Here is a 25,734-nt window from a genome sequence, read left to right as displayed (position 1 = left end):
TAATGAATGTATACCTATGTATAGTTGATCAGTGTTCTTTGATCAGTGGGTTTTGGTCAGTGATTGTTGATCAATGGTCATGGGAATTTGCATAATTAAGATTAAGGAACTGACCTCACAGCCCATTGTTCCTTCAGTGGGCTGGTTTCAGTCATTATACAAATGTACTGTTTATAAAGGTTGGGGAAACCTGCAGTCAGCTGAGACTGAAGAAGTCACTTGGATGAGTGACGAAACGTTTCTCCCACAAAACGCTACGTCCAGATGAACAGATTCAACTTTTGGAGAGTGTAGCACTAATTTTCATTCACTGATGATGTAAAAGGTGAGGAACATGTTTTAGTCATGTTGACAGGAGGTTTATATGTCCCCTTTCATCTTCTTCCACAAAGTGGAATGTATATAAGGCAAGTTGTGATGTTTAACATGAAGGATTCTCAGAGGAATTTCCTTGTTGGAAGACAAACTGCCATTGCTCAGGTGCAGGAGTCAAATCTGAGTTGTGTCGGATGTATTTTGGTTATATAAAGGTATTGCGGGTTACACTTTAAGCTTTTCCTCTGTATGTGTCTCAGAGTAATTTTCGGATCTCTGCCAACTTAGAACATCTGGGCAGTGTGCTCCCTGACTTCAAATATGTTATTGGCAATCCACACTCATGTACCCACGCCCAACACTGAGCCTACTGGTTTCTATACATATCAGTTTTCCAACAAAATGTTTTGTTTAACTGCCAAAACAGTGATCCTCACTTTTTGTCATGGCCTTATGAGCCAGGATGTTTCCTTGAATTGTCTGAGGTTCACTGAAAACAGGAAGTCAGCATGGAAAACAGTGGGGAAAACGTGTGCTTTTGTGTGTATGTGCAAAGATTATTTCATCACTTATTTGAAGTATATGGAAATTAATTTGTGATATTATCAAAAAAATACAAAGATAGATAATTTAAATAAAAGTGTAAATATTTCATATGACACATCATAAAATATACATGTTTAAAACTCGTTGTGTGAGAAGTAAACTGTTTGCTTTTGTGTGCAGTAAACTGCCCCAACTGTTTAATTACTCAAGAACATCTCTTTAAACAGTCTTTTCTCTTAACATTGAGTTTATTTTCAGATCCAGAATACATTAATTTCACATGAAATCTTTATATGATATTGAAACTTTTTTTGTGGTGATATATGTACACAAGAGGGTCCTAAAAGGGCTTTCTTAATTAATGTCTGATTTTTTTTCTCTGAAAATTAAATAATTAACACAAACAACCAGCTGTGCTGTTAGGTTTCCTGTTGGTTTTGTTTCATAGCTTTTATGTTTTCTCCTCAGACATAAAGTGGCTTGGTGCCAAAAGAAAGAAAAGATAGTCTGACGCACTAACCGATCACCTACTGCAGACATGGTCTGTTAAACACGGAACAATCAGGCTTACGCATTGCAAGAAATCTGTCTGGTCTTGCTAGCGCATAGCCATAGAAGACGTTTTTGTTAGAAATGCAGCCTCCTCAATTTTTCTCTTTAGGTTTTTCAAAACACTAACCAATCCTGCATCAGCTATGGATATTAGATCACAAGACTCAGTTGTGTTGCTAACATTGGACAAGCTGAGTCTTTTTCACATGAAATTGTCTGAGAATCTGGATTGCACAACTAACATGTCGGCTTGGCGCAACAAACAAAACTACAGTTGTTTAGAAAGTTTAATGAAGAAACTAGACAAGCTGGTACTCCTCAAGACAACTAGTCATTTCACACTCACAAATACATTATGATACTATCCTGAGTTTCGAGTTCTTCAAGTTCTTTTCTGGTTCAGATGGTACAGTTCACCTGTTTGTGTTTAAAAAGGACTCTCATGATGATTCCTGATGCCTATCAGTAGGTTGTCAGTTAGTATTTTTACAGGTACTTCTCATATATACACATTTTAGGCAGTGTTCTTTCTAAATCTTGGGTATCTTAAATAATATGACATGTCACATTTATATTTTTTCATCATCTCAGACCTTATAAAGCATATGGTGTTTGAAAGTAATCAAAAGTGTTTCTTTTTTTATTAAATCACCTGTGTATGTAAAATGAAATACCATGTTTATATTTCCTTAAGAGGATATACTGAAGAGCTGTGGGCAGTTTCCGCACCCATACATTAAATTCTCTGAATAACGTAGGGTGACCACTTAAACAACAGCAGTTTTTCTTTTATTTGCAAAACTTAATAAACTACCATTCTATTTATTTTCACTTTTAAGACTTAACAAATAAGGGTTTCAGCAGCCCTATGTGTCACGTCAAAAGCAAAAAGGTATAAGAATTCTAGCACACTGGCCTGAGGCTGAAGTTCAAGCCTTATTTTGAAGGTCTCTTGCCGGATGTATATTGTATTTTTACACCCGCTGGCTGCTGCTGCTTCAGCTCTCTGACTAAAATGTCTATCGTCTGTTTTGATAAATTACCTCAGGTATCAAAGATCTGGATCGCTCTGAGGCGGCTTGACAAAAAAGGTTCGTGAGTTTGTGTGAGTTTGTCATCTCATCTGCCGTGATTTTTTTTATTACTAATTGATGTTAGTCTGTGCGTCTGTGTCCATGGCAACCAGCCCCTTTAACAAGTTAGTCTAAATGAGGATTATGTGCTCATATTTTCTTTTTCTTTTTTTCCAGATAATTTAAGTTAAATCCATTAAAAAAAATGTTTACATATTATCTTTGCTTTATCGGGTGATCAGGCAATAGCGTGTTCATAAATAACCCCACCAACCCCCCCAAAGAGCAGGAGCATTTGGCTGGTGACTGTTATTACCATATATTAGACCGCGTGCTCACTTCTAAATTTTTTTTTTTTTTTTTTTTTTAAAGAGACAAAGAGGGAACGAAAATCTGATTATAGGATTACTGGATCCAGCTTTCCCATGACGGCCATAAGAGATAAATAAGCACTTGTGTGTTGAGAGAGATTATAATAAACATGCTAGTTTTTAGATCTGATGCACTGTTAACATATCCAATTAAGTTCAATCCAGTTCAATTTTATTTTATTTATGTAACGTCAAATCACAAAAACAGTTGCCTCAAGGAGCCTACTAACTATGTCCAGCTACTGGCATGTTTTCCACAGCATTACAACATGGCGGCTGTTTTGGCTCATGTTTTTATAAATCATAAGGGAATGCATGATTAACCATTAATAAATGCACTGTTTCCAATTATGTAATGGTAACATTGTAGAAAGTAGACTCTTACATTCACTTTGCTGCAGATGAAAAAGTGGCTACTCTTCGAGAAGTGTCTATTCCCCCAGCTGCTGATGTTACCATCATCGTACAGGTATGCATTCATCCACCCATTGAGTCAGCCAATCAACTTTAAAACCTCAAAAGTTATACATTTAATTCTCACAAATAAGCATTTAAAGCAGACATTAAATTTAAATGTTTAAAATAATCACAGCCCTCACAGCATTTGTTGAGATTTGATTAATCTTTTATGTGTAATTATGTAATTGTTCTCTTGTCATTTGGATTTTTTTGCTTTGTTTTTGGTGTTTTGACTTTGACTTTAAATCATTGATTGTTAATATTATTAAGTATAAACATGAATGTGCTCTGTTGTTGTTTACTTATTAAAATATTGCCCATGATATGATATGATATGATATCACTTTTCAGATTGTCAGCAGTGCTTTTGGGCTGAACTGTTCCAGTGTTGTGTTCAAGGTACATGTGTAAAATACAGTCATTTCTCTAAATGTTTAGTGGAAGTGGTCCATGTACCAAAAATTATTAATGAAAAAATTGAAATTTGTTGGAGCTCTTGACAACACAACAAGCTGATAGGTTTCCTCTGTGTATAGATAAGGAACCATCATGGCCATCTTATCCCTCTGAACAGCTCCATCCCTGCTAACAGCAAGCATGTGTATGTAGTCTTTACACTTAATCACTGCATACTGACAATATATAATCAAGCACTTATCTATTTTTCTTCACAGACCTTATGTGCTTGAGGTTGCAAAGATCTTTCAGCATGGTAATCCATTTGTTTATCTTTAACAGTCAGTAAATGTTTCTACATTTCATAATCCTGTTAATGGAATAACTAAAGCCGATCAGCTTAGCTTATGGGATATACAAAGGCAATGGAATTATGACCAAACCTTGTATTAAATGTGGTTGATCCCCCTCCCAGCACCTCTATTCTGGAAAATGTATTTGCAATGATTCATTTTCTGTAAAAGAAAAAATAACAGAATATAAAGTATTAGATTTTCTTGTCAAGGGACAGTTTTTTAAACAACATACAGAAATTTTAGAAGGTATCACAAATGGAATATCCTAAAAACTACTCTTGGTCAGCATCCACATCTATATATCCTGTCAATGGAACCACAACTTTAATAGTAGCAGTGAATGGACTCGTTTTCCTTTATTTTGGATGGGAAACACATGAAACATATAAAACATGAATCAATTTATCATGGCTAAATCATTCTACAAATAGACTCAGAGGCATTAATTTCCTGTTTAGTAAAGATTATTGACTTCTCTGTTTAAATCACTATAAATATACAGAAAGAAAGATTACTACAATGTGTAGTCCTGAGCAAAAAGGCACTTTTTTGATTTCTGTTCGGTTTCATATTACTTCAGTGTGTCCCAAGCCGAGAACCATCCCCATGACTGTGATCAATAAGACTATGAAAACAAGACTACAGACTATTGAAAGAAGGGTAAGTGCAAGTATTCATTAACGAAAATAGACTACAGTTAGTGGTTTGGCAGTAGTCCACCGACTGATCTCTGAATGAATATATTAACGACTTAATAACAGATGCTACTTGTCTGTAAATGATTTTAGATTGCAATTTTAATTATAGATTCAGAGACTGGAAGACCTTCTACCTCAAGTCAAACTCAGGCGTAATGAAAAACTAACCCAGGTATTTAAACTTTCTAAAAGCAGTGAAATCAGTGAGAAATATAGCACAACCTTACTGAAGAGTTTTAGCCTCTTCATCATATCTCTTAACCCATTAAATCCCAAATTTTTCCCTGCTAAATAAGTGCATGCAATTTACTCCTTAGACATCCCCTACACACAATATGTTTAATTTTTTTTTTATGTCATAGGAGGTTAGAACAGCAACAGTTGTTCCCGATGGGATTAAATGGGTTAATATTACAGTGAGTTTTTAAAAAATCAAACACCTGGTCATTATCTTTTTGTCTGTATCAGGAAATTGAATGTCTCAACCAGAAGTTGAGGTTTCTTCATCAGAGAATGCAGGTAAATCAAAAGTAATTACCATCCAACTTCTGCACACAGGGTAGTTAAGTAACTAACTTAAAAAGTGAAAATCACATTCACATAGTATAAGGCAGGGTAAGATATCCTTTGTCAGTATAAGGAGCAGTTGGTATTCACTGTCAAGTATCTGGTGGACCAACTCCAGTTAGAAGCCAGTGCCTTGAACAAGCACAAACTGACATGAGAATTAATCTAGCGTAATTTTTTTTTATTATAAATTAAAATAAAGCAAAATGTGTGTCTTTCTATATAACTCCTGTGTCTATTATGACATTGGGGATTTGTCTATTTATGGTGTGCTTTACCACACATCTGCACTTTAAATAACGGATTGAGATATGCAACACTTTTATTTACTTTTATTTCAAATGCAGTTGAATATAATGAATAATGTGTGTTAGACATATTTGCATTGTTTACGTGTTTTTGTTTTATGTTGGTTCTGCTCTGATTTGTTGCAGGTAGCAAATTCTCACACATGGAAAGGGGTGTTGATCAGAGCCCCTTTGTGGTAAACCGAGAGCGGCATTTCAACTGCAGAGCAACGATTACAATTGCCATCATGGTGCATCATGTTACTATGTACAGCTGGCTTATGATTTGTGTGCCCTATGTTATTGTGTTTCCAACTACTTATATTATTTATGTTAGGATTTCAAACACCTGTAGCCATCAATCTAGTCACAGTCCTTAAACATGTCCTTAAAAAGGCCTTAAACATTTAGATTACAGACTCATGTTTGTATTCTCCAGGTTAATGCTGATAGTTCTTTAGTGTACTGCTTTTCTGTCTTCAAATGTAGTGAATATATTCCTGTCACCCTAGTATAAGAGCAATATATCTGTAAGACCTTCACTTACTTGAGTAGCAAACAAGTAGCAAACTCATTTTGACTGGTGAACAACGACTTTGACTGTATACTGTGTGTACCTTGAAAGAAATAAAAGAATTGAAGGAAATAAAAATAGTCTGACTGCATTATTTGTTATTTATATTTATTCATTTTGGAACTCTTATGCTCAGGATCTTTGTTGTTGTTTTCTCTTACTGGTTACAAAAAAGACAATGGTTGCAAATGTTGGGCAATTTCCTGCCTTTGTAACAAATGATGCAAGCGCTGAAACCGGTCAGGTCTGTCACACAGTGTTCAGTACTTTTTCTTGTGAAGGGGATTATGCACATCCAATTGTGACATAATATGCAAAGGCTAGGTGGCATCATGGGATTTTATGGAAAACTGTCATTTATTTGTCAATACAAACGCTCAGAAATTGCTCCCTTATTGGTCCCTTTAGGCACTGTGCATTGAACATTTTGATGTTAAAAGTGAGCAGTATAGTTTGTTTTCAGACACTGCTGAATCATCATACTGGACATAACTTCAGTTTACACGTTATCCAAACAAGTCTTAAATGACTGGATTTGAAGAAAAAAATGAATACAGGCACTTCCCTCTGTTTGACAAATCTTCCAATTTTAGACAAAAATAATAGACAAAAAATGTATCTAACAGAAATTAATTTGATTTGTTTTACTAATATGTCTATAACTAAATAAAATACATATCATAAATAGTTGAAAACATTATTTTATTAAAATTACCGTCGATCCATCAAGAAATGTAGTTTCATGTGATCGTCTTATACAGTAGGCGGCGGTGCATCCTCCAGCTGATTCACGTACAACATGGAAATGAAGACACGAAGAAGTAGCATTTTGTGTACAGTTAGCACAAAATGCTAACTGTACACAAATAGGGCATGTTTGCTATGACGGCATTAAAGTTAGATATTGGCGGGCTTTGCTATGTTTTTCGTACCGTTTGTAATAGTTTTTCGTGCTCAAATCCTTCGGTTACAAAAACAGATCAAATAAACAGTCATGTATTAAGTGGGTAATTAACAAGCGGTTAGCCTGCTATCTGCTGCTGCGTGTCTCAGTTGACTGAAATGTCTTATAGACGGGCACTGGTGGATTGTGCGGTGTTGTCTCTGCAAGATCCCTGTGTGTTTTATCCGTGTTGCAGATGCTGTTTCTCCAGGATTGATGTTGACCAGCAGGACACTACGAGGTAAACACAAAGGCTCAGTTGTAGCCGAGAAACGGTAGCATTGTGAAAATCACTTTAGAAACTGTCTGTGCTGAGAGGACTGTCTCAATTAAAATCGAATGGATTTCTTTTAGAAAATTAAAATATTTTTTATACAGTGTATGTTACCTCTGTTACCTGACAGTATATGGATACTGGCCAATCGTCTCTGTGTACCCACCACAGATGCAGATGCTTCAAGTGTGGTTACAAGTGTCTGAGAGAACAGGTGGATTACAGGTACCGTCTCTCACTGAAGGTGGCCCGGGACGGACGTATATTCGGGATAACAGTATTTGGAAACAGCTTGAAACCATTCTTTGGCATTCATGCAAATGAATTACAAAGGTGAGTACAGAGAACCCAATGCAAGGTCTTATTATCAAGACTGAATAACTGTTAAAATGTTTTCCCAGGTTTAGAAGGAGTATATATTGGGTTAAAGCAGAGGCCATGGACACATAAGTTGAGGTCATAGTGTGTGATGGAGTTGGTGTACAGGTTGTTGTTACTTAGGGTTTACTACACCTCCCTCCGAATATAAGAGAGTGGAGAAAACATTAGAACACTAGTGAGTGCTTTGCAGTTCAGTACAACACCAGGACCACCATCCACAAAAATGTCAGAATTTAAGATTTTTGCCAAGTTTCTATTAACCAAAAAAAAGAAGGAAAGAAATGGCAGTGCTATTGTATTAAATTTAACAGGTGTACCTAATAATATGGAGACAGTGGATACATGCTATTTGTTTTGATTTTAGTGGTATTTTGTCAGTTTTGAATGACTACAACGTGTGAAGAACATCTTCTCTGCTGGTTAAGTGAAGAGCTGTTTGGACTTTGTGTCTTTTATAGATTGGTGGAAAACTTGGACAGACCAGTGGAACAATCTACAAGACTCACATTGCTGGTGAAGGCAGTCGAGGACTGTTTCATTGGCAGACATTTCATTTTTGGTATAAAGGTACATTCGTAAATCACGTGTGTAAAAGTATTATGTGATATGCAAGATCAAAAGTTCTTCAAATACATATGAAGACTTAAAAATACGCATTCAACATTTTAGTCACTATTGCTGTTTGGAGGTTTTTAGTTTTCTTTTTATATAACTTGAAAATCAGTGACTTCCTGGTCACACAAATCAGCAGAAATTAACTCAAACTCAATAGTCCAGATTTTTTTTATTCCTGCTGTTACTTTAACATAACATAACATAAAAATGATTACAGAAACATGAAAAGCAATACAAACTATGCAACAATTAAATAATAAACTTCTCTCCACATTTCACAATTTTAGTTTCTCAGTTCACCATTAAAGAAAATAAAATTATAGGATCAACATATGTCCAAAATGTGTTCTAATTATGCTTAATTTATTTTTTATTTTGAGCTTAGCTGTCTGTGGTATCATCTGTGTTGTTTAGGTGATGGAAGCAGAAAGTGCACTTTGGTTTGGAGGACCTGCTCCAAGTAGCTCCAGCAGTAAAAATGCAGCACAGTTTGTTGCTACTCAGATGATTCTTCCCAAAGCAACGGGACTGGGAGGATGCACCGTGGTCAGTTATTATCGGATTCTTCTTCAGAAAGCTTTTCAATCTGAACTTGTATCTGCTGATACCAGCAGAATCACCAGTCTTCCAGCAACAACCCTGCTCCTCATTCATGATCATTCTCCAACTAGCAGCTTTAGTGATGCCACACTATCTGCCTCTCATCTTTTGCCCCGATCACTTCAAAGGTAATGAAATTAAGAAATGATACAATCTTCTGTATTTTGTGTCCAAAAAACCCCTACAAACTAGAGAGTCATGTACTCTTATGTACTATTCCTTTGTAGGGACTACAAAATAACAATAAATGGCTCTGAAAGCCAAAGTAAAAACCACACATATTCTCATATGCTCTTGATATTGACTTCTAAGCATGTGGGTGGAGGTGCTATTACATACAAAAAATGATAATTGATAATAGCTTTTGTTTCCTTCCTAGATTACGTTACAGAGACTGCACCCTTACTCCCACAGCTACATGGCAGCAATCACTTGGACTCGTTACCTCATCAGCAGAGCAGGAAGAAGGCTGCAGTACCCAGGAATGTGGAGATGAAGACAAAAGTCAGGCTGACAAAAGCATAACACCATATCTTGCACAGAGGAGCTGCCAGGAAAACCAAAAAGCTGCAAATGACTTGGCACCTTTTTTCTCATTGCAGCACAGTTTTTATGATAGTGCATCATCTGAGAAGGGAGCTGGAAACAGCCCTAGCCTAAAGACTTGCTTAAGTCCGTCCCAGTATTGTCAGAAAACATGCAGTCCCAAAGAAAAGGAGTTTTCTACTGGACAGCTCACCAGAACATTTTCATCAAGCTCATTGGCTTGGAATTATTTGCCTTTCTCTGAAAGTCTGACAGAGTTTTTATGTGAAGCCAATAAAGATTTTGACACTGATAGAGATATGAAGCAAGTTCAGAATGTTCACAGGAAGGAAGTAAAAGCAAGAAATAACCTGGGAAACAGCAGCTTAATAAGTGAAACATCTTCTTGCCAAAGAAATGCACAAATAACAGACAGGCATTTGCAAGCATTGTTGGATGCCACTAATACGCCTGCAACAAATGGATGCGGCTCACATGATTCAGCCAGCCAAGAATGCAAGAACCCTGTTCTGTTTGTCAAAAGGAGTCAAGCTAGAAACATTTATTCCCTTGGGTGTTATCAGGAGGATGACACAGCTGGTTCACTGTCTTTTCAAAAGGAAGAAGAAGAGCAGCTTGAGGGGGATGCCTACAACTGTTCAGCAGATCTGTTTGGTAGCTCAGTCACGATCAATCTTGAAACAGAGAGGTTCACCATGCATGCAGAAGCCGTCGGTGATGGCATCGAAGCTTGCTCACAGTTTTCCAAGGCAGACGAGCATCATCTGATTTATGAAAATGCGAATGTGACACAATCAACACCAGATAAAGTGAAATTAAAAAGAAGTAAATGCAGGGAGAGTTTGATTCCACAAGACGCAAAAGAATTTGACTTTGTCCCTCCCTCTCAGTCCACACCCATAGTAAAAGGAGGCGTTGTATCATACTCATGTGCTGACTTGTACAAAAGTATGACAGGTGAATTCCGTTCACAGCCTGTCAATGAAAAAAGTTTTAATGCGAATTTACATGAAATGGAGAGTAAAAACAATTCTGTTCATAAACTGAATTGTGGTAATGCTCACCAGGCTTTGCAGAGTGAGACGGAATCTGTCAAAGAAAACTTTGTCTGGAGAACTACATCCAGCAGGCACAGCCACAAACTTACCCCCAAAAGAAAATTCTTGAAACCAGTCGAGCATAAAAACAGTCTGCATCCTCTGCAGCACCTTAGGGTGCAGGGAGAGGCTCTAAACCGCATGTCAATCAACTGTAAAACAAGATTTATTGATGTGTCAGAGTGTGATTGTGAGGACAATGAAGCAATTATTCCTCCTACACCTGTGGGTAAAATCCAACAAAGTGTGCCAATCCGAAAAAGAAAGCTGACAGCCAACAACAACAACTTTGGTTCTATAGAGTGTATGCTGACAAAGACAGAAAATCGTGGCCGTGAAGAAGTTAGCGAAGGAATTCACGGGAGCCAGACATGTGACTGCTCTAGAGATCTGTTCTCTGACTCTTTCTGAGACATTGTGTTGCATTGTATTGGAGTATTACTGCTGCTATTTTTACTCTGTGTGAAACAGAAAAAGATGGCTCACATATTAAACACTATAGATAGGAGAGAGATACTGTCTTGACCTTCAAGTTTGCACTTTGACTGAAAGTGTAATAAATTCTCTTCCTTCACCTTTTTCATCAAATGCTTAGTCTAACTCAATTCCATGTTTTAAATTTTTATGCACTGTTTAGAAAGCGCTTTTAATTGAATGAAATATATAAACATGTTCAATTCCCAACCACACTGCCTGGTCTTATTACGACCTGAGCTTAGCAGCAGTTAAGGTGGGGAAAAATCTCATCAACCACTATGGTTTTTGAAACATGTATAGAATGTGTTTGTATGTCCACATACTTATAGATCCATATTTTTGAAAGCATCACTGTCTTCTTTGAACACATTAAGGCTGTTTTTTAAAGGCTCAAGTGACTAGAAAGCTTGAGCTCACAAGCCTATAAAAAATTATAGCTATTTACTTTAAGATGTTTGTAAGGTTAATATGTAATTAAGTGGGTATTTAATTGCTATCTATTCAAGGACAATTCATTTTTTTAATGTTTTCATTTGTTTATATTAATACATGCCAATATAAATAAAGATTAAATACTATTACAAAAGATTATTTATGGAACAAAGGTCCCCAGCTAGTTTAATGCATGCTTCAGACCACGAAAGCCAACAACACTGTCACATCCTGAAAGCTCTCCAGTATAATTTGAATCACACCAGAGTCCTAAGCAGACCTACTGTTCTCCTGGGTTCACACTGCAGTTGTGCCTTTCGAGGGGTGTTTATGTTGGGATGAGTGTGTAAGGTGTCATGCCAGAGAGCCAAGAATAGCAGCAATGACTACAATGTTCTGGGGGTGTGATCTAAATAGAGAGAGGGAGATGAAGACGATGTTACATTGGTAAAACTGGAAGTGGAACAAGTGAACAGCTGGAGCCTTGTACTGCATGTGTTACAGAAACAAGATTGGCATGTAGTCAGCTGGGTACGGCATTATTGTGTCTGTGTGTGAATGCACGTGCCTCTTTGGTTGGTACTTAAAAAAGGAAATGTTATCTTAAAAGTGTATATGTGCACAGCTTAACTGATTTTGGAAAACTCATGTGAATACATGTGACATGTGAATTCGCTGTTCATTTGGTTTCGCAAATGATTATGCGTGGGTGTATCACAAAGTCTTGGTATGCCAGACAGGTGGTTGAGACTGAAATATCTCTAAATCCCATGTACCATGATGTTAGTAATGGCCATGTGACGATACCTACGATCCCACTATATGTTAATCTACTTGATGCAATGGTAGAAAATTGCTTTCGGGGATCTCCTGCTTTTATTATATTTTTTTTTTCCACTAGCAGCACAGGCCAAATGAGATTATTATAGGAAACAAGTCAGTTTTTGGTTTACTCCCATGCTGCTTAGTTGAGATGTTCTTGGTGTTTGTGATAATCATCAAAGTCCATTATCAGATCAGAATGAAAAAAGAACCTGTTGGTTTTGATTGTTGTTTTTCTTTTGTTAACCTTGCCAAACGACATATTCAACATTATGCTTTGATGTCCTCCAGCAACCATGGTTAACAGCCAGCTAATAATGGCCTAAGGGAAATTTTCAGTCACGGATGAATTCCAGGATTTGAGCAGTGTATTTTTACAAGGCTTCTTCTTGTGGAGAGATGAAAAACAGACCATGTACTTTGTGTCCAGAGCTTTATGAGTACTTGACAATTTCTTTGTGAAATTTTGCTTTGGTGCCTGTTTTTGGATTAGGTCACAGTGACATCCAGCTACTACTGCAATGCGGTTATTCTGCTATCTGTTGTTAGCTGCTTCATTAATAAAAAAAACCCTAATGTATCCTTTAGTTTCAGTAAGTGTAATTACATGATTTATGCAAATAGGAAGCACAAAATGAATGTTTTCATATTCTGAATGAATGTGGAAATGCAAATGTGATGATTCAGGACTAGCAAGTATTGAAATTTGCAACTTACTGCACTAGTTTACATAAAATATAGGCGATATAAATGGGATTGTTTTTGTTTCCATGTAAATTGGTCCTTAGCCTTTTGAGGCTTTATGAGTAAAGCCCCATAACATGACATTGTTCCAAAACCTGCAGCTGTGTCTGTGAGCAAGGGAGACACTGCGTTTGCATGCAGCAGTACAGTACGTGAGCTATGTCACCAAGCACCCAGTGAATGGAAACATTCAAAGCTGCGGTGTGCCAAGCTTAAAGTACGTGTGGTACTCTGAGAGAGAAAGGGGTGCTAGGGGCTGAGGGGCACGGTTACATAATTCAAACAATTATTATATAGGGCAGATGGATTAACTATTAAAATTCTGTTTTTGTTCATACTATGTATATGCTTTTTTTTGACATTCTTTAAAAATGTGGCTGCAGTGAGATGCAGAAATCATGAGACGCAAACACAGAGTCATGCATTAAGAGTCACCTGGCTGGAGTTGTACTATTAATCATACAGTGATGTCATGCACCTCAACCATTAGCCAACTATGAGATACAATACTTTGCTTGATACTTTGCCTGTTCATTGTACCTACATTGCATTGTGGCACTTGATAAGTAATTAATTACCCCTAGAGATCAATAAAGTTTCTGATTCTGATTCTGATTGATGACTTCACAGTGCGCTACAATACTAAAACTACTAATGTTAAAGCAGAGATTTTTAACACCTGGCAAAATATTCATTTTCCATTTTCTTGTACTTTTATAAACATGTTTTAATGAAACTGATGAAATAAATACAGTAAATATATATATATATTTGGTTTATATGCATGGTATACTTTGAAAAATGAATATAATTTGTAGCATATACAATAACTATGCACTTAATTCTTCATACTTTTAATATTTCATAGCAGCTAAGCATTTTTCAGTCCTTGACCTTCCTGCGACATTAAGGGTTGTAACCACCTTTTTAGTGCCACTGGACTTATTTTTATTATTTACTTTGTGATGCAGTAGTAGTGCTACTGCATAATTTTTAGGTTAAATGTCCTGCTGCCTTGTGGACGGAGGTGTGGCTGTAATATTAGAGAGCTAAAGAGATTAGAAAGGCGTGACAGGCACATGGTGTGGAAGGGTGGAGAAATGGCTTAGTATGGCGTTGTCAACAAAACGTCAGCTGAGGGGGACTGGCTCATAGTCCTGACACTGGAGAAGCTCCCCTCTGTAGAATCAAAGCAAATAGAAAAACTTAAATACGTCACACTTTTCTTTTTTAGTGCAAATCGAATGCTTTTCCCTAACTTTACCATTTCAGCAGAAGACTGGTGGAGACTCAGAGCTAACAGAGTCATTGATGCTTTGATAACAGATTAAAATCAGCTGTGCACTCTGAATGTCCATAGTTCACGTTCATTGCAGACTATTTCATAACTGTCCATGACCTCTGACCTCTCAACAAAAATAAAAGCTCCTTAAAATAGTTCCTGCTTCTGTTCAGTTATGGGTATGAGGGACTTGATAGAAGCTTGCACTGTCTTTTGTCTGATGTGAATACAAATATTGGTTCTGATTGCTTTAGTTCTGTGGTATCTTGTTGGCTGCCCGTGGGCTGGTCTCAGTCCTCTCCCCAAAAGAGGCTATGGAGATTCTGACGTTAGATGCTAGCACTCCTTATAAGCACCTGTCCATTCACGTCACGCCATGCTCCCAATATGAAAAGCGTGTGATTGTTTTCCGAATGAGACAGTGTGCATAGATAGTAAAGTGGTACTATATATCCTGCATACACAGTTCTTTTCTTCATTTCGCTGCAAGCAAGACAGCCGGGGTTTGTTATTTTTCTTCCAACATAATATGGAGGTAAGGGATCATTTTTCCTAATGTACATTTGAAATAGTATGTTTGATAAGTTTAATAGTCAAGTATAAGTTTGGAGTTCAGAGTAGATTTTTAGCATTTTTGTTGTATATAAACAAGAAACAAACACATTTATTGACAGCTGTATGTATATGAAGTCTGATTTTTTTCTTATGTGCTTAAAGTAGTTGTATAAATCCGGGACACCTTGTAAAGAAATGTCTTATGATTTTAACAGCTTATAGAGTTAAAAGAAAGGCAGTCTGCTTTTATATTCTTCATGTGTGCACGTTTTTTAATTTGGCAAAAATGGGGACATAAAGATTTTAACCAGCACTAGAATAGATGTCCTTACCAAGTTTTAATATCTCTTGGATAGTGCATTTTAGGACAAAATCTATAAAGCCATCAGAGAAAGCACTAAAATATGCTTTTGATAGTGAAATGTTCAAGAAGCGCTCACAGCTTAGTCCTTCTGTTCAAAGTGGCCTAACCTTGCCACTGTTCAGTGATGGGTGATACAATCCAAATCCAATCAATACAAAAATGTAACCCTGTTTATCTGAAGCAAAAAAGACGCTTTTTTGATGGCAGTGTGAGCAAAATTATGAGATCTATTTACTCTTTGCATTGACAAACTGCAAGTGATAAACTGACAAAACCTGGTAATTAAGGAAGTGTAATATTACGTGGACAGTGGAATCATCTTATTAGCTTCAATGCACTGATTTTGATTATTTTTTTTGTTACCTGGTTAATGTTGTGCCAAGTGTATTTATGAACGTGTTCGTACTAGTACTTGATTTTAATAAGAGAGAATCTATTTTTACTGACTGCTCTGTACTCTCCAGGTGGCACCTTGTGCCCAGGAAGTTGGTAGACATGCAGCATTACTGTTGGCTTATCTGAACTTGCAGAGAAAACAAGGCCAGTTTTGTGACCTTGTGCTCAGACCGGGACAGAACGCAGGTCAACTTTACCCTGCACACAGGTGAGAAAAATAAGCTAATAACAAACAAACACTCCAACATATACATATTATCAAACTGCCCAATGATATCGTGATTATCATAACAGTGTATGTCTTACATGATGTTCACCATTTTAGACCTCACAACAAAACTGCTCTTTGTTCCCCCAGATGTGTGCTGGCAGCCTCTAGTCCAGTGTTGGCATCTGTCTTGTCCTCTGCTGGCGCTTTGGTGGAGCTGCAGGCCAAATGTCTCTCTGACTCTGTATTAACACCTCTTTTGGACTATATTTACACAGGGGATTTGCCCTACAGTTACAGCCAGCAACAGTATTATAGTCTGCTCACAGCTGCCTGCTACCTGCAGATGGATGAACTACAAAACGCTCTGAGGGCTCAACAGCAGACTGAGGTTTGTGCTGCAAATGGCGCAGAGGCTTCTGCTGAAGCTGAAAAGAATTCTTATAGGACAACTGTGAACACCTCCCCTTATATGCCATCAACATGCAGCATTTTTACCTTTAGAAAACCTGAAGAAACGGACAACTTCAGTGAACAAAATATGACAACTTCACCAGAGAGAGATATTCAGTATCAGGATTCAAACAATGTGGAACCATTTAGTGAAAGTCAGATGCTCTCAGCTGCTATGGATTGCAGTACTGATGAAGTAGAAATGGATACAGGTAGAAATAGCAGAGACCACTACAGTGGAAGGGATGTAAGGACTTTAAGCAATCCAAGTGCCCCCTGTGGTATACTTGAAAGAACTGAAAGGAGCACAAATGCAGGACATGCCGGACAAGCAACTTATCTAACGCCACAGCATTTGACTCTAAATGTCGCTAGCATTGCTGAAGTGCATCACACGTCTAAAGTGGACAAAGAGGTGGAAAACGATCGGCTTAATCCAGCTGGCATCTGGCAAAGGTACACAGATGACACTCTGGTGAGGACAGCTGAAAATAGGAAGAGCTCATCCTCATCCCCACATTCATATTGTGGGGCAGTACCTGTCATCTGTCACAGCAGCAGAGCAGCTATCCCCCAGCTGGCAGATGTGTCTCCTGTGTCTCCTTTCCATTCAGCCCTCCAGGATTCAAGCAATTCCAGCAGGTCTCCAGTCTCTCGCTCAGCAAGCATAGAAAATGACAGCACTGTTGAAGGTACTACATCTAAATGCAAACGTCAATATCAAGCACAGAGCCAGGAATACGGCCACAATAAAAAACACACTGTTACAGAAAATCTGAATAATAAGGATAATTTAGATCAATGTGCTTTACAAGATTTATGTAACAAATCCAGCGGAGGTAGATCTGATTATGACAACAGCAATTCAGATCATTTTATAATGCAGGGAAATGAATGTGTTGGCAGAGGATCATCTCACTTTACCAACAATAATGATCAGCATGCTTATTGTGATTCATTTCAGAAAAATACACACAATCTTAGAGAAGATTCAGTGCTGCAGAGTAAGGACTGGAGCCAAGAACTGAAGCATAAAATTGATCTCACGTTTGATGATTTCTCAACCAAACAAAAGCAGTTGGATTTCTTTGAATCCTACGATGTCAGCAAATTGGCAACAGCAACAGCGGAACCAGGAGATCTGAGAGCTGAAGTTCCACTTATTGCTCATCCTGTGGAGGGCTTAAACACAGGAAATCTAGGTCCAGAGGCAGAGGTGAAAGAGGAACACAGTTACTCTAGTAGAGTTCCAGCTGAAAGTGATATACAGGAGAGCCACTGCAACTATGAACCAAAGAAAAGGTACTTAAATATATACAGAGCTGACACAAGTGCAAACAATGCTCCTTCTAGCCATGATCCAAACTACAGTCCTACAGCTGTGGAAACCAAAGAATACCATGCTGATAGCTTCCCTACATCTCTGCAAACTGAAAAGACCTCAGGCACTGACATCACAGAATCACATTCGATCTTTACAATGCCTGTGGACAGAAACATGTCTGACACCAGTGTTGACAGTGCTGTGGGTCACTCTTATCATGGACATCTTCGTTATCATTGCCTACAGCATGATGATATGCAAGAGAATGTGCACTTATCACATGGAGGTTCTGATCACAAACACTCCCACTCAAACCACTTTGATGATTCTGATGGTTCAAGTGAGGAAGAAGACTTTGGTGCCTTTGAGAGTCCCCTAAAGCAGCACTACAGCTCAACAGAGACTACAGACCAGTTTCTTCTCCTGGATATTAGCACAAGACCTGCAGAACTGTTAGTATCCTGCAAACACCGATCTGGCACAGAAGAGAAAGGGGATATGTTTGAAACTGGAATCTGGGCACATGATGGAGCAGAAAGGAACGAAAAAACATCTGTAGCATCTGTTGACATGAAAACAGTTACGGCTAGGGCTAAATTTGGAACTGGGAGATTTGATATGGGTGGCACACACTGGGCTGCAAAGACCAATCCTGAGGAAAGAAAAACTGTTGTTCAAAGTAGTCCAGCTGTTGAGACTATTCAAAATTCTTGCGTTGTGTCTGAAGTTTCCAACCTTAAAGAAGGTGAGAACCAAACCATTACCTCGACACACTGTTCACCTCCTGGAGTGTCAGACTCCATGCAACCCTCTGTGTCTTTTTGCATGGCATCTGGCCTTTCAACCAGCATGCCAACCAATAGATCAGCTCATCTGTCATCTCCTGTTCACCACCCTTTCCAGTGCTCTCTATGCGACCGTTCCTTTAGCCAGCGAGGTTCTCTAAATAGACATGTGCGGAGCCACCTTGGTGTAAGGCCCTTCCCCTGCCCCTGCTGCCCTATGACTTTTTCACGCCAATACCGTGTCACAGAGCACATGCGTGTTCATCAGCGATGTACCCCTGGGAATGATTTTCAAAAGCCCTCTGCCTCATCAACTTGAGACTTTGAGGAAAAGCTAGGAAACTGAAATGCATTTTTCATTATAATATAATGTGTGTTAGGATGACAGTTTTCTTTAGTGTCTTGCAAATATATGTAAGACAGGGAATTTTTTACATAATGTTCTATTTTTAAAATCGGAACTTGCAGCTGAAAGTTAGTCACTATAATGCAGTTAATATAGGCTATTCTAAATAAGCAAAAAAGCAGGAGGCCAAGAAAGTAAAGACAAATAAATGTTGTGGATCTTAATCCTTTAATATGCAGCAGTAGGTAACCCTGTTGATTCACAGCTAGAGCGTCCTAGGTTCAAACCAGGGCAGGGCTCTCCTGTTTGGAGTCTGTGCATTTCATTCGACCCCTGGGATATCTGGTTTCTGTCACCAGCAAAAACAAGTGTTCTTGCGCCCTTGACAAAGGTAATAAAACTGGTAGGATTTGTTTCCCATAATGTGTTTAGTGTAGAGAATTAGTTTTCCTACAGCCATTAAATAAAAGAACCTATTAACTGAACATAGTGCAAAGGCACCATATCAAATGCATAAACAGAGAATGAATCCAATGAAATACATTTTTGAATTTGATGCCAGCAACACATTAAGAGCAGAGTGAGAGACAAGGCCATGTTGACAGTGATGCATCATCTCTGATATCAGAAAGCCTGTATAAGTATTTGGCAGCTGAGGTAACTAAATGCTGAAGTTTTAAAGGCAATATGTTTTCCATTCTTACCTTAGTGAAAGATTTTAGCCTGTCTTTTATTGTATTTGTTGTATTTCATGTGTTGTGCCAAATTTTCGGATGGTAACAGGTGTGGACTATTGGCAGGCCACTTTGCCAACCTCTTTTAGTACTCTTTAATTGTTGCAATGTGATTTTGACACTCACTTGTTGAAATGAGCCTTTCCTTACAAGGGTATTCCTTTGGATGAGAGGACTTATTCCAAAACCTGTATACTAATCCACTAATACACCTCTATACCATGCAGTACCTTGAAATGTGCATTGATAACAAACCACATGGCCCCACTTCTCTTTACTGCAGATTTTGTTTTTCATATATACATGTGTGCATGTGGGGATGTTCTTTTTTTAATCTTTGCATTTTTTTCCCCTAACATTTGTGAATGCAACAACAAATCTTGTGCATAAATATTCCTGAGCCTATGCAGTTATTTCCAGTACAGAACAATGTTGGTTTTAAATGCAGTTCTGCTTAGCTGCCATGTCACCATTGGCCTTTGTGAATATCTCTGCATACACAGATTTTTCCAGATTTTCTGTATCTTTCAGTGATAATATGTAGCTGTGTCTTAAATAGCAAATACTGTTCTTAAATTGTCTCTTACAGAGTTGTGAATTCCTCCATTCCTCTGAAAGATGTGTCCTCTTTTTCTGTTCATTTTATAACCAGTCATGTTGTTTAGTCATCGTCTTCCTCCATGTCACCCTATCCTAGCATTCTCCTGTTACCCCTAAATTTGCATGCCCTCCTTCATTCTTCACCATTTTTAAAAAAATTGCCCCATTATAACATTTGCTGGCATCAAATTTAAAAGTATACAATTTTTAACAGTTGATATATTCCCTTTTTACTATTTTAAGCTAAATATATGATATGACTGATTTGCAAATCAGTACGAAACCCAGAAGCAATTGGCAGGCAGGCACAGAAGCAACCTGGAAAACAAGGTGGCATTTCCCTGCAAACTAAGTGTAGAACAAATGAATATTTTATGTTTATATAGTTGATATTTCACAATAACAATGTGAAAATAATGGCCAAATCTACAGATAATACCATTCTGCAGCTTCCCTCTACTTTATCTGTTCGGCTTGCAGTTTACTGCACTGGCAGCTATTGCATACGCATATCAGTGTAAAACACTCTAAAAGTATACTACTGGCACCAAACAACAGACAGATACCATCTCATGCACAAAGTAGATCATTTAGTATCTAAATAATAATAATAATAATAATAATACATTTTATTTGAAAGCGCCTTTCAAACCACTCAAGGTCACTGTACACAGTAGAATAAAAGCAACATAAAAGCAAGCAGATCTAAACAGACTGACTTTATTAGAGACCAAACCAAGTAAAACTCAATAATGACTTCACATTCACCAGGTAGCCAGAACCATGACATTTCCACTGTGTGTGTGAGATTTAATTTAAAGATATTACCATGTCAACTATCTGGCTGGTACATTATATTCCAAAGTTGCTTTCATGGCTTTTCACTTCCACAGGTACCAGAGCTGTCTAGCCTAATGCAGAGAGGGAGACACAGAAATATTCTATGCTCTTATTAACTTTGCATGTTCAGCCAGTAAGTAGTCTACTAAGTCTTTGCCATAATGTTGACTTCATTCCATTTAGTGTTGTGATTCTGAATCTCTCTTTTTTACACATGTATTAGTTATATGTCTCACATAGTGTTCCCTGTAAGAGAGGACAGCTTGTTGGGTGTCACAGTGTTTGTGCCAGTGGTGTGAAACATGAGTCAAGGGCAGCTCTGAGGTTCTGTGCATGTTCTGTCTGGTCTATTCCAAAATATTTCTGTTAGGGACAGTAGGGTGAAAAAGGGTCATATTATTTGGTATCTTACACCTGGTATGAACTATTGGTACCTTTGATAGGTAAATAAATATATAAATAAAAGGGAAATGCAATTTATCAGAGGTGCTTTAAGTTCCTAAGATTGTGTTTTCATGTTCTGAAGTTCCCGCCTATTTGAATTTTTTTTTTTAAAAAGGTGGGTTATTAACTTGTGATGCTACAAAAACAAACTATGTAGGACATTTAATTGTGTACTTATGATTAATAAGGACTGCTGTTAATATTTTTTTCATTATGCTAATGTAATAGTTTGGGCTCTATGGCTTTGAAACATTAGCTGTGAGATGAGCAGTCTCCAGGTAAAATCAACCAGATGATCTAAGAACACTGGAACAGTCAAACTGCAAAGTGAGACAAAGAGAAACATTTCTGATAAAAACAGATGTAATTAATTTTGAGATCATTTAACTTTAATATTATAAGAATGTAACATTGTACATTAACTGCATTAAAAGGTTTCATGAAAAATGTTACGATACCTTAAAAATATTTGTGTGTGTGTGTGTCTTTCTTGCAAACATCCTTTCTATCTCCTTTCTGTTTCTTTACTAACATACAAACACACATATATCAGCACACATTACAAACAAATGAAATTAGTAGGGAAATATGAAAAAAGGTGCAACACATGCAATAATGCAATTAGTTAATTGTATTAATTTTATACGGAACCATCAGAATATCTGCTAAAACTCAGCTGAGGAGGTGCCCCAACAGAATTAAATGGCAGTATCTAATTAATTAAGGTAAATTGGCCCAGTAAATAAATTTGTAAATAAATTTGATTTATTAAGGATAATATTAGCATGTGACATGGAATATGAACCATACTTGTATGAAACAGAATATTAATTTGTTCCTTATTGATTTATCCAGTTTATGTTAGGCCATACACCATGCAATTTCAAAACGATGTACTGAGTCTGTCCCTTTAGCAAACTAAAACTAAAGGGTTTGTTTATACAGTATATATATTTCTTCTCTTAATTTTTCACACTTCAGACAGTCCTCTTGTGCTTGCTATTCAACTGACGAATCAGGCGATGCAGTAGTCATCACTACAATGGCCTAAAGGAGGAGAAAAAATTATTAGCGTAACTTGACCTTTTGCAACTTTTTAAAACAAATATTGGGGGATAAGTTCCTCGTAGGACATTCCCAACACTAAGCAATGACTGCAGTGTGTCCTCTTACCTGGGTTTTTGTGGATCGCAGGGCAATGCCAGCCAGAGCTGACATTACAATGAAAATAATCGCTACAACAAAAGTGTAGAACACCAAAATTGCTTCCAAAGCCATTCCCATGTGCTAAAAAAAAGTTTGACATTAAAGAAATGAAATACACTGTTACATTGCATTTAACGCTATATTATATTTAATTTAATACATTTAAGAATTTAATAATTTATATTAAATTTAATTTAAAGCTCCAGTCAAAATACATCATGCTGTCCAAAAGATAGGTAAATAACAATAACAATAACATAGACATAAAACCTGAGGCTGAGTTGGAATGAATTACTCTGTGCTGGAAGTTGGGTGCTTGTACATTGTATAATGGTATATAATGACTTACTATAACAACTAGACTAAATGAAACTTGACCTCTCTTTAGATTTGCAGTCAATGTTTTCAATGGATGGCACCATCAGCATGAAAACAGAAATATGATAAAACAATCACCTGGTAATTTTCCATTGGTTCAGTAAATGAAAAGTTTCCATTATCATAAATGTAATCTAGGTGGTAGGAATATGCTTCTATGTCAGGCAGGATGTGTATTAAAGTCCAGCATGCGACCAGTATGGAGACAATGCTCAGAGATAACGAAATGGTTACCTGCAGACACCAACAGACAAAGATGGGGGTGATACACAGTCATGTGAAAAAAAAAGTTTCCACTGGAGTCTATGCAGTTCTGTGAAAAACTGAGTACACATGAGAACCACTTTTAGCAGCAATAACTTCAAATAAAATGTGAAAAAGAAATCACAACCTCAAGGCACTTTGTAAGGTAAAGAATCTATAGAATCTTTAGCATAAGGGAGAAATCTCCAACAATCAAATGATATGCTCAGAGCAACTTCTTAAGAAAAAATCCCATTATATTGAGGTTAGTAAGCATTTGTTTATGCACAGCTCTCTTAAGGTCCAGCCACAGCATTTCAGCTGGACTGAGTTTTAAACTTTGTCTGGACCATTGCAGCACCTCAAGTATTTTTATTCCCAGTTTCTTTCATGTAGCTTTGCTGGTGTCCAAGGTTATGCTGTGAAAAGGCTTTCTAATGGAAACCCTTCCAAACAAACTATTCTTGTTCAAGTCTTTTTCCAGTTGTACTGTCATAAAAGTTAACATTTAACATGCTAACATAGAACTGTAGTATAGTTTGTTTGTTGCGTGATCTGACTTTGGGGTGAATTATATGATGTCCATATAGTGAAGACTGTTGCATCGTGTCTGAATGCTCCAGACCAGCAAACTGCCAAAACATCTACTTTTACAGAGATGCTCAATTAATCAAGTGCATTTACAGCACTACATACCCTGTTTATTTCTATGGAAGCAGTAAAGGTGTAATTTATATTCATAATTGTTAAGCTATTAACAATGTGAAACTATAAATCAAACTACAAATAAAGCTATAAATCAGTGTTGATGATAATGCAATATTAAATTCTAAGGCATCAATAAACACTTTTATTTCAAGAACTCTCTTGTTCAATATCTAGTTCTAGTATAATTTTGCTATAATATAACATTCATGATATTTCAGTAGAACTTACTGTTTTCTTGGTGGTGTTGTGTTCTGCCAAAATGTATGTAATTCCACATATGATTAACTATGACAAGAAAGAGAGAAAGACAGATTTATTACACATCCCATGTGTTGGATGGTTGTACAGTGACAGGAAAGCAAACACTGACACTGACATAAAGTGCAATATAAATTCTGAATATTTAATACTTATTAAGTTGTGCTAGAAAAAATATTGAGTCATGTCAAACTTCCCAAGGCACTATTTATTATTCCCTTGTTGAACTACCAACCAGTGTCCCCAGCAGGAAGCCTGGTGGGATGACTGTCCATATATGCATGTGGGAGTCTTCCGTGATCGCAACGGATATGATAAAGAAGGATGCACCCAAGATCAGCACAATTGTCTAGGAGAAAACATAAACAACTTTTAGCATGATTTTGTTAGCTATGTTTTATTCTCTGTGGCAATATAAGCCTCAAGTTCTTCTCAAATGTGGAAAGATACTGAAATGAAACAAAACAACAAACATTCATGGGTATTTGTGTATGTGTCAGTGTCTTACGCCAATAATTTTGGGTTGTCCCTTTAAGAAGTGGTGTAAAGGTTTTGTGCCCCCCACTGAGGCACCTTGAGGATTTCTATTATTCCCACCTGGATCACTCACAGAAAGGAGCTCAGCAGACATCTAACCCATTAACACACAATGGTTCGCAATCATTATTCTCAATCAATTCTTAACAAATGCATGTATCAAATCTCAGATTTATTATCTGAACACTAAAATAACAATGCTTAACTTAACACAGGAAAAATAAATCATAGTTCCCATGAAGCTCTGGCAGCATGTTTGCAGCTAATGGGATTTCTTCTTATGCCAGCACAATATTTTTTCACTTTTAACCATAATTATACACTACGGCATTCATTTTTAGTTTTATCTTAGGAGATAAAAGCTCCCGGAGCCCATTTAAGCTTGTTGAAAAGCCCCAAAGCCCAGAGATCCAAGTTACAGATGCTGCTGAAAGAGCATGGAGTCTGCAACAGATTAGCTACTAGCAACTAACCAACAATAGTCCAATAGACTGGCTGCCTGGTGCTTCAGCTTGTTGTCTGTAACTAAGCAAGTGTAGACAGTAAGCACATTCACGACATAAGCAGAAGCACTGTACTATAAACCCTTTATTAAAAAAGCGAAAATCTGCTGTTCCACCAATCCACCGACACCCAAAAGCCTGAGTCCGCTTTAGGCTACAACTGTACTTCATTTTGAAGTGACTGCCTACGAAATAAAGTTGTTTTTTTTGTTTTTTTACCAAGCAAAGAGAAAGCTAGTAAACGAGAAAAAACAGACCGTAGGCAGTTGTGCAGTCAGAGCTGTAGTTCAGTGTGGAAGCTTTTCTCACATCAGGTTCACATCTGGGGCAGTTTATGGGTAATCTCTGGACGATCACATCATTTTGAACTTTGTTTTTCGGGAGTGTTTTTCTTTTTTTCTCCCCATTCCTCCAAAGTGTTTACTTACTAGTCAGTTTTATGTAC

General features: G+C 37.3%; 3 protein-coding genes across 3 annotated transcripts; 2 read left to right on the top strand and 1 right to left on the bottom strand.

Annotated features, from left to right (window-relative positions):
- The first annotated feature begins 7,005 nt into the window (after window positions 1-7,005).
- Window positions 7,006-13,734, top strand: ddias (DNA damage-induced apoptosis suppressor). Its single transcript, XM_005458986.4, has 5 exons — window positions 7,006-7,378; window positions 7,583-7,744; window positions 8,251-8,359; window positions 8,822-9,135; window positions 9,387-13,734. The coding sequence occupies exons 1-5, from the start codon at window positions 7,257-7,259 to the stop codon at window positions 11,059-11,061; spliced, it is 2,382 nt and encodes a 793-aa protein (XP_005459043.1). The 5' UTR covers window positions 7,006-7,256; the 3' UTR covers window positions 11,062-13,734.
- A 1,112-nt stretch (window positions 13,735-14,846) lies between these two features.
- LOC112846884 (uncharacterized) lies at window positions 14,847-21,922 on the top strand. The gene is made up of 3 exons (XM_025907129.1): window positions 14,847-14,942; window positions 15,791-15,930; window positions 16,081-21,922. The coding sequence occupies exons 1-3, from the start codon at window positions 14,937-14,939 to the stop codon at window positions 18,809-18,811; spliced, it is 2,877 nt and encodes a 958-aa protein (XP_025762914.1). The 5' UTR covers window positions 14,847-14,936; the 3' UTR covers window positions 18,812-21,922.
- A 293-nt stretch (window positions 21,923-22,215) lies between these two features.
- On the bottom strand, window positions 22,216-25,634 carry LOC100692289 (membrane-spanning 4-domains subfamily A member 15). The gene is made up of 7 exons (XM_003454464.4): window positions 25,547-25,634; window positions 24,758-24,880; window positions 24,485-24,598; window positions 24,220-24,276; window positions 23,119-23,274; window positions 22,630-22,743; window positions 22,216-22,503 (listed from the first exon to the last, which is right to left on the bottom strand). The coding sequence occupies exons 2-7, from the start codon at window positions 24,878-24,880 to the stop codon at window positions 22,456-22,458; spliced, it is 612 nt and encodes a 203-aa protein (XP_003454512.1). The 5' UTR covers window positions 25,547-25,634; the 3' UTR covers window positions 22,216-22,455.
- Window positions 25,635-25,734: the final 100 nt, after the last annotated feature.

This window comes from Oreochromis niloticus, linkage group LG1 (assembly GCF_001858045.2).
Source record: "Oreochromis niloticus isolate F11D_XX linkage group LG1, O_niloticus_UMD_NMBU, whole genome shotgun sequence".
In the NCBI taxonomy this organism is placed as follows: Eukaryota; Metazoa; Chordata; class Actinopteri; order Cichliformes; family Cichlidae; genus Oreochromis; species Oreochromis niloticus.
The sequence above is the reverse complement of the archived record's forward strand: the minus strand, read 5'-3'. Positions and strand labels throughout refer to the sequence as shown.

What these genes read in the sequence shown, in the direction of transcription:
- ddias (XM_005458986.4), top strand. Translation starts at nt 7,257, where the DNA reads ATGTCTTATAGACGGGCACTGGTGGATTGTGCGGTGTTGTCTCTGCAA. An exon ending in GACCAGCAGGACACTACGAG is followed by an intron (nt 7,379 to 7,582) that starts GTAAACACAAAG and finishes TACCCACCACAG; the next exon opens with ATGCAGATGCTTCAAGTGTG. An exon ending in TTGCCCCGATCACTTCAAAG is followed by an intron (nt 9,136 to 9,386) that starts GTAATGAAATTA and finishes TTTCCTTCCTAG; the next exon opens with ATTACGTTACAGAGACTGCA.
- LOC112846884 (XM_025907129.1), top strand. An exon ending in CAACTTTACCCTGCACACAG is followed by an intron (nt 15,931 to 16,080) that starts GTGAGAAAAATA and finishes TTGTTCCCCCAG; the next exon opens with ATGTGTGCTGGCAGCCTCTA.
- LOC100692289 (XM_003454464.4), bottom strand. Translation starts at nt 24,880, where the DNA reads ATGTCTGCTGAGCTCCTTTCTGTGAGTGATCCAGGTGGGAATAATAGA. An exon ending in AACCAATGGAAAATTACCAG is followed by an intron (nt 22,744 to 23,118) that starts GTGATTGTTTTA and finishes ACTTTTTTTTAG; the next exon opens with CACATGGGAATGGCTTTGGA. An exon ending in TGCGATCCACAAAAACCCAG is followed by an intron (nt 22,504 to 22,629) that starts GTAAGAGGACAC and finishes CTCCTCCTTTAG; the next exon opens with GCCATTGTAGTGATGACTAC.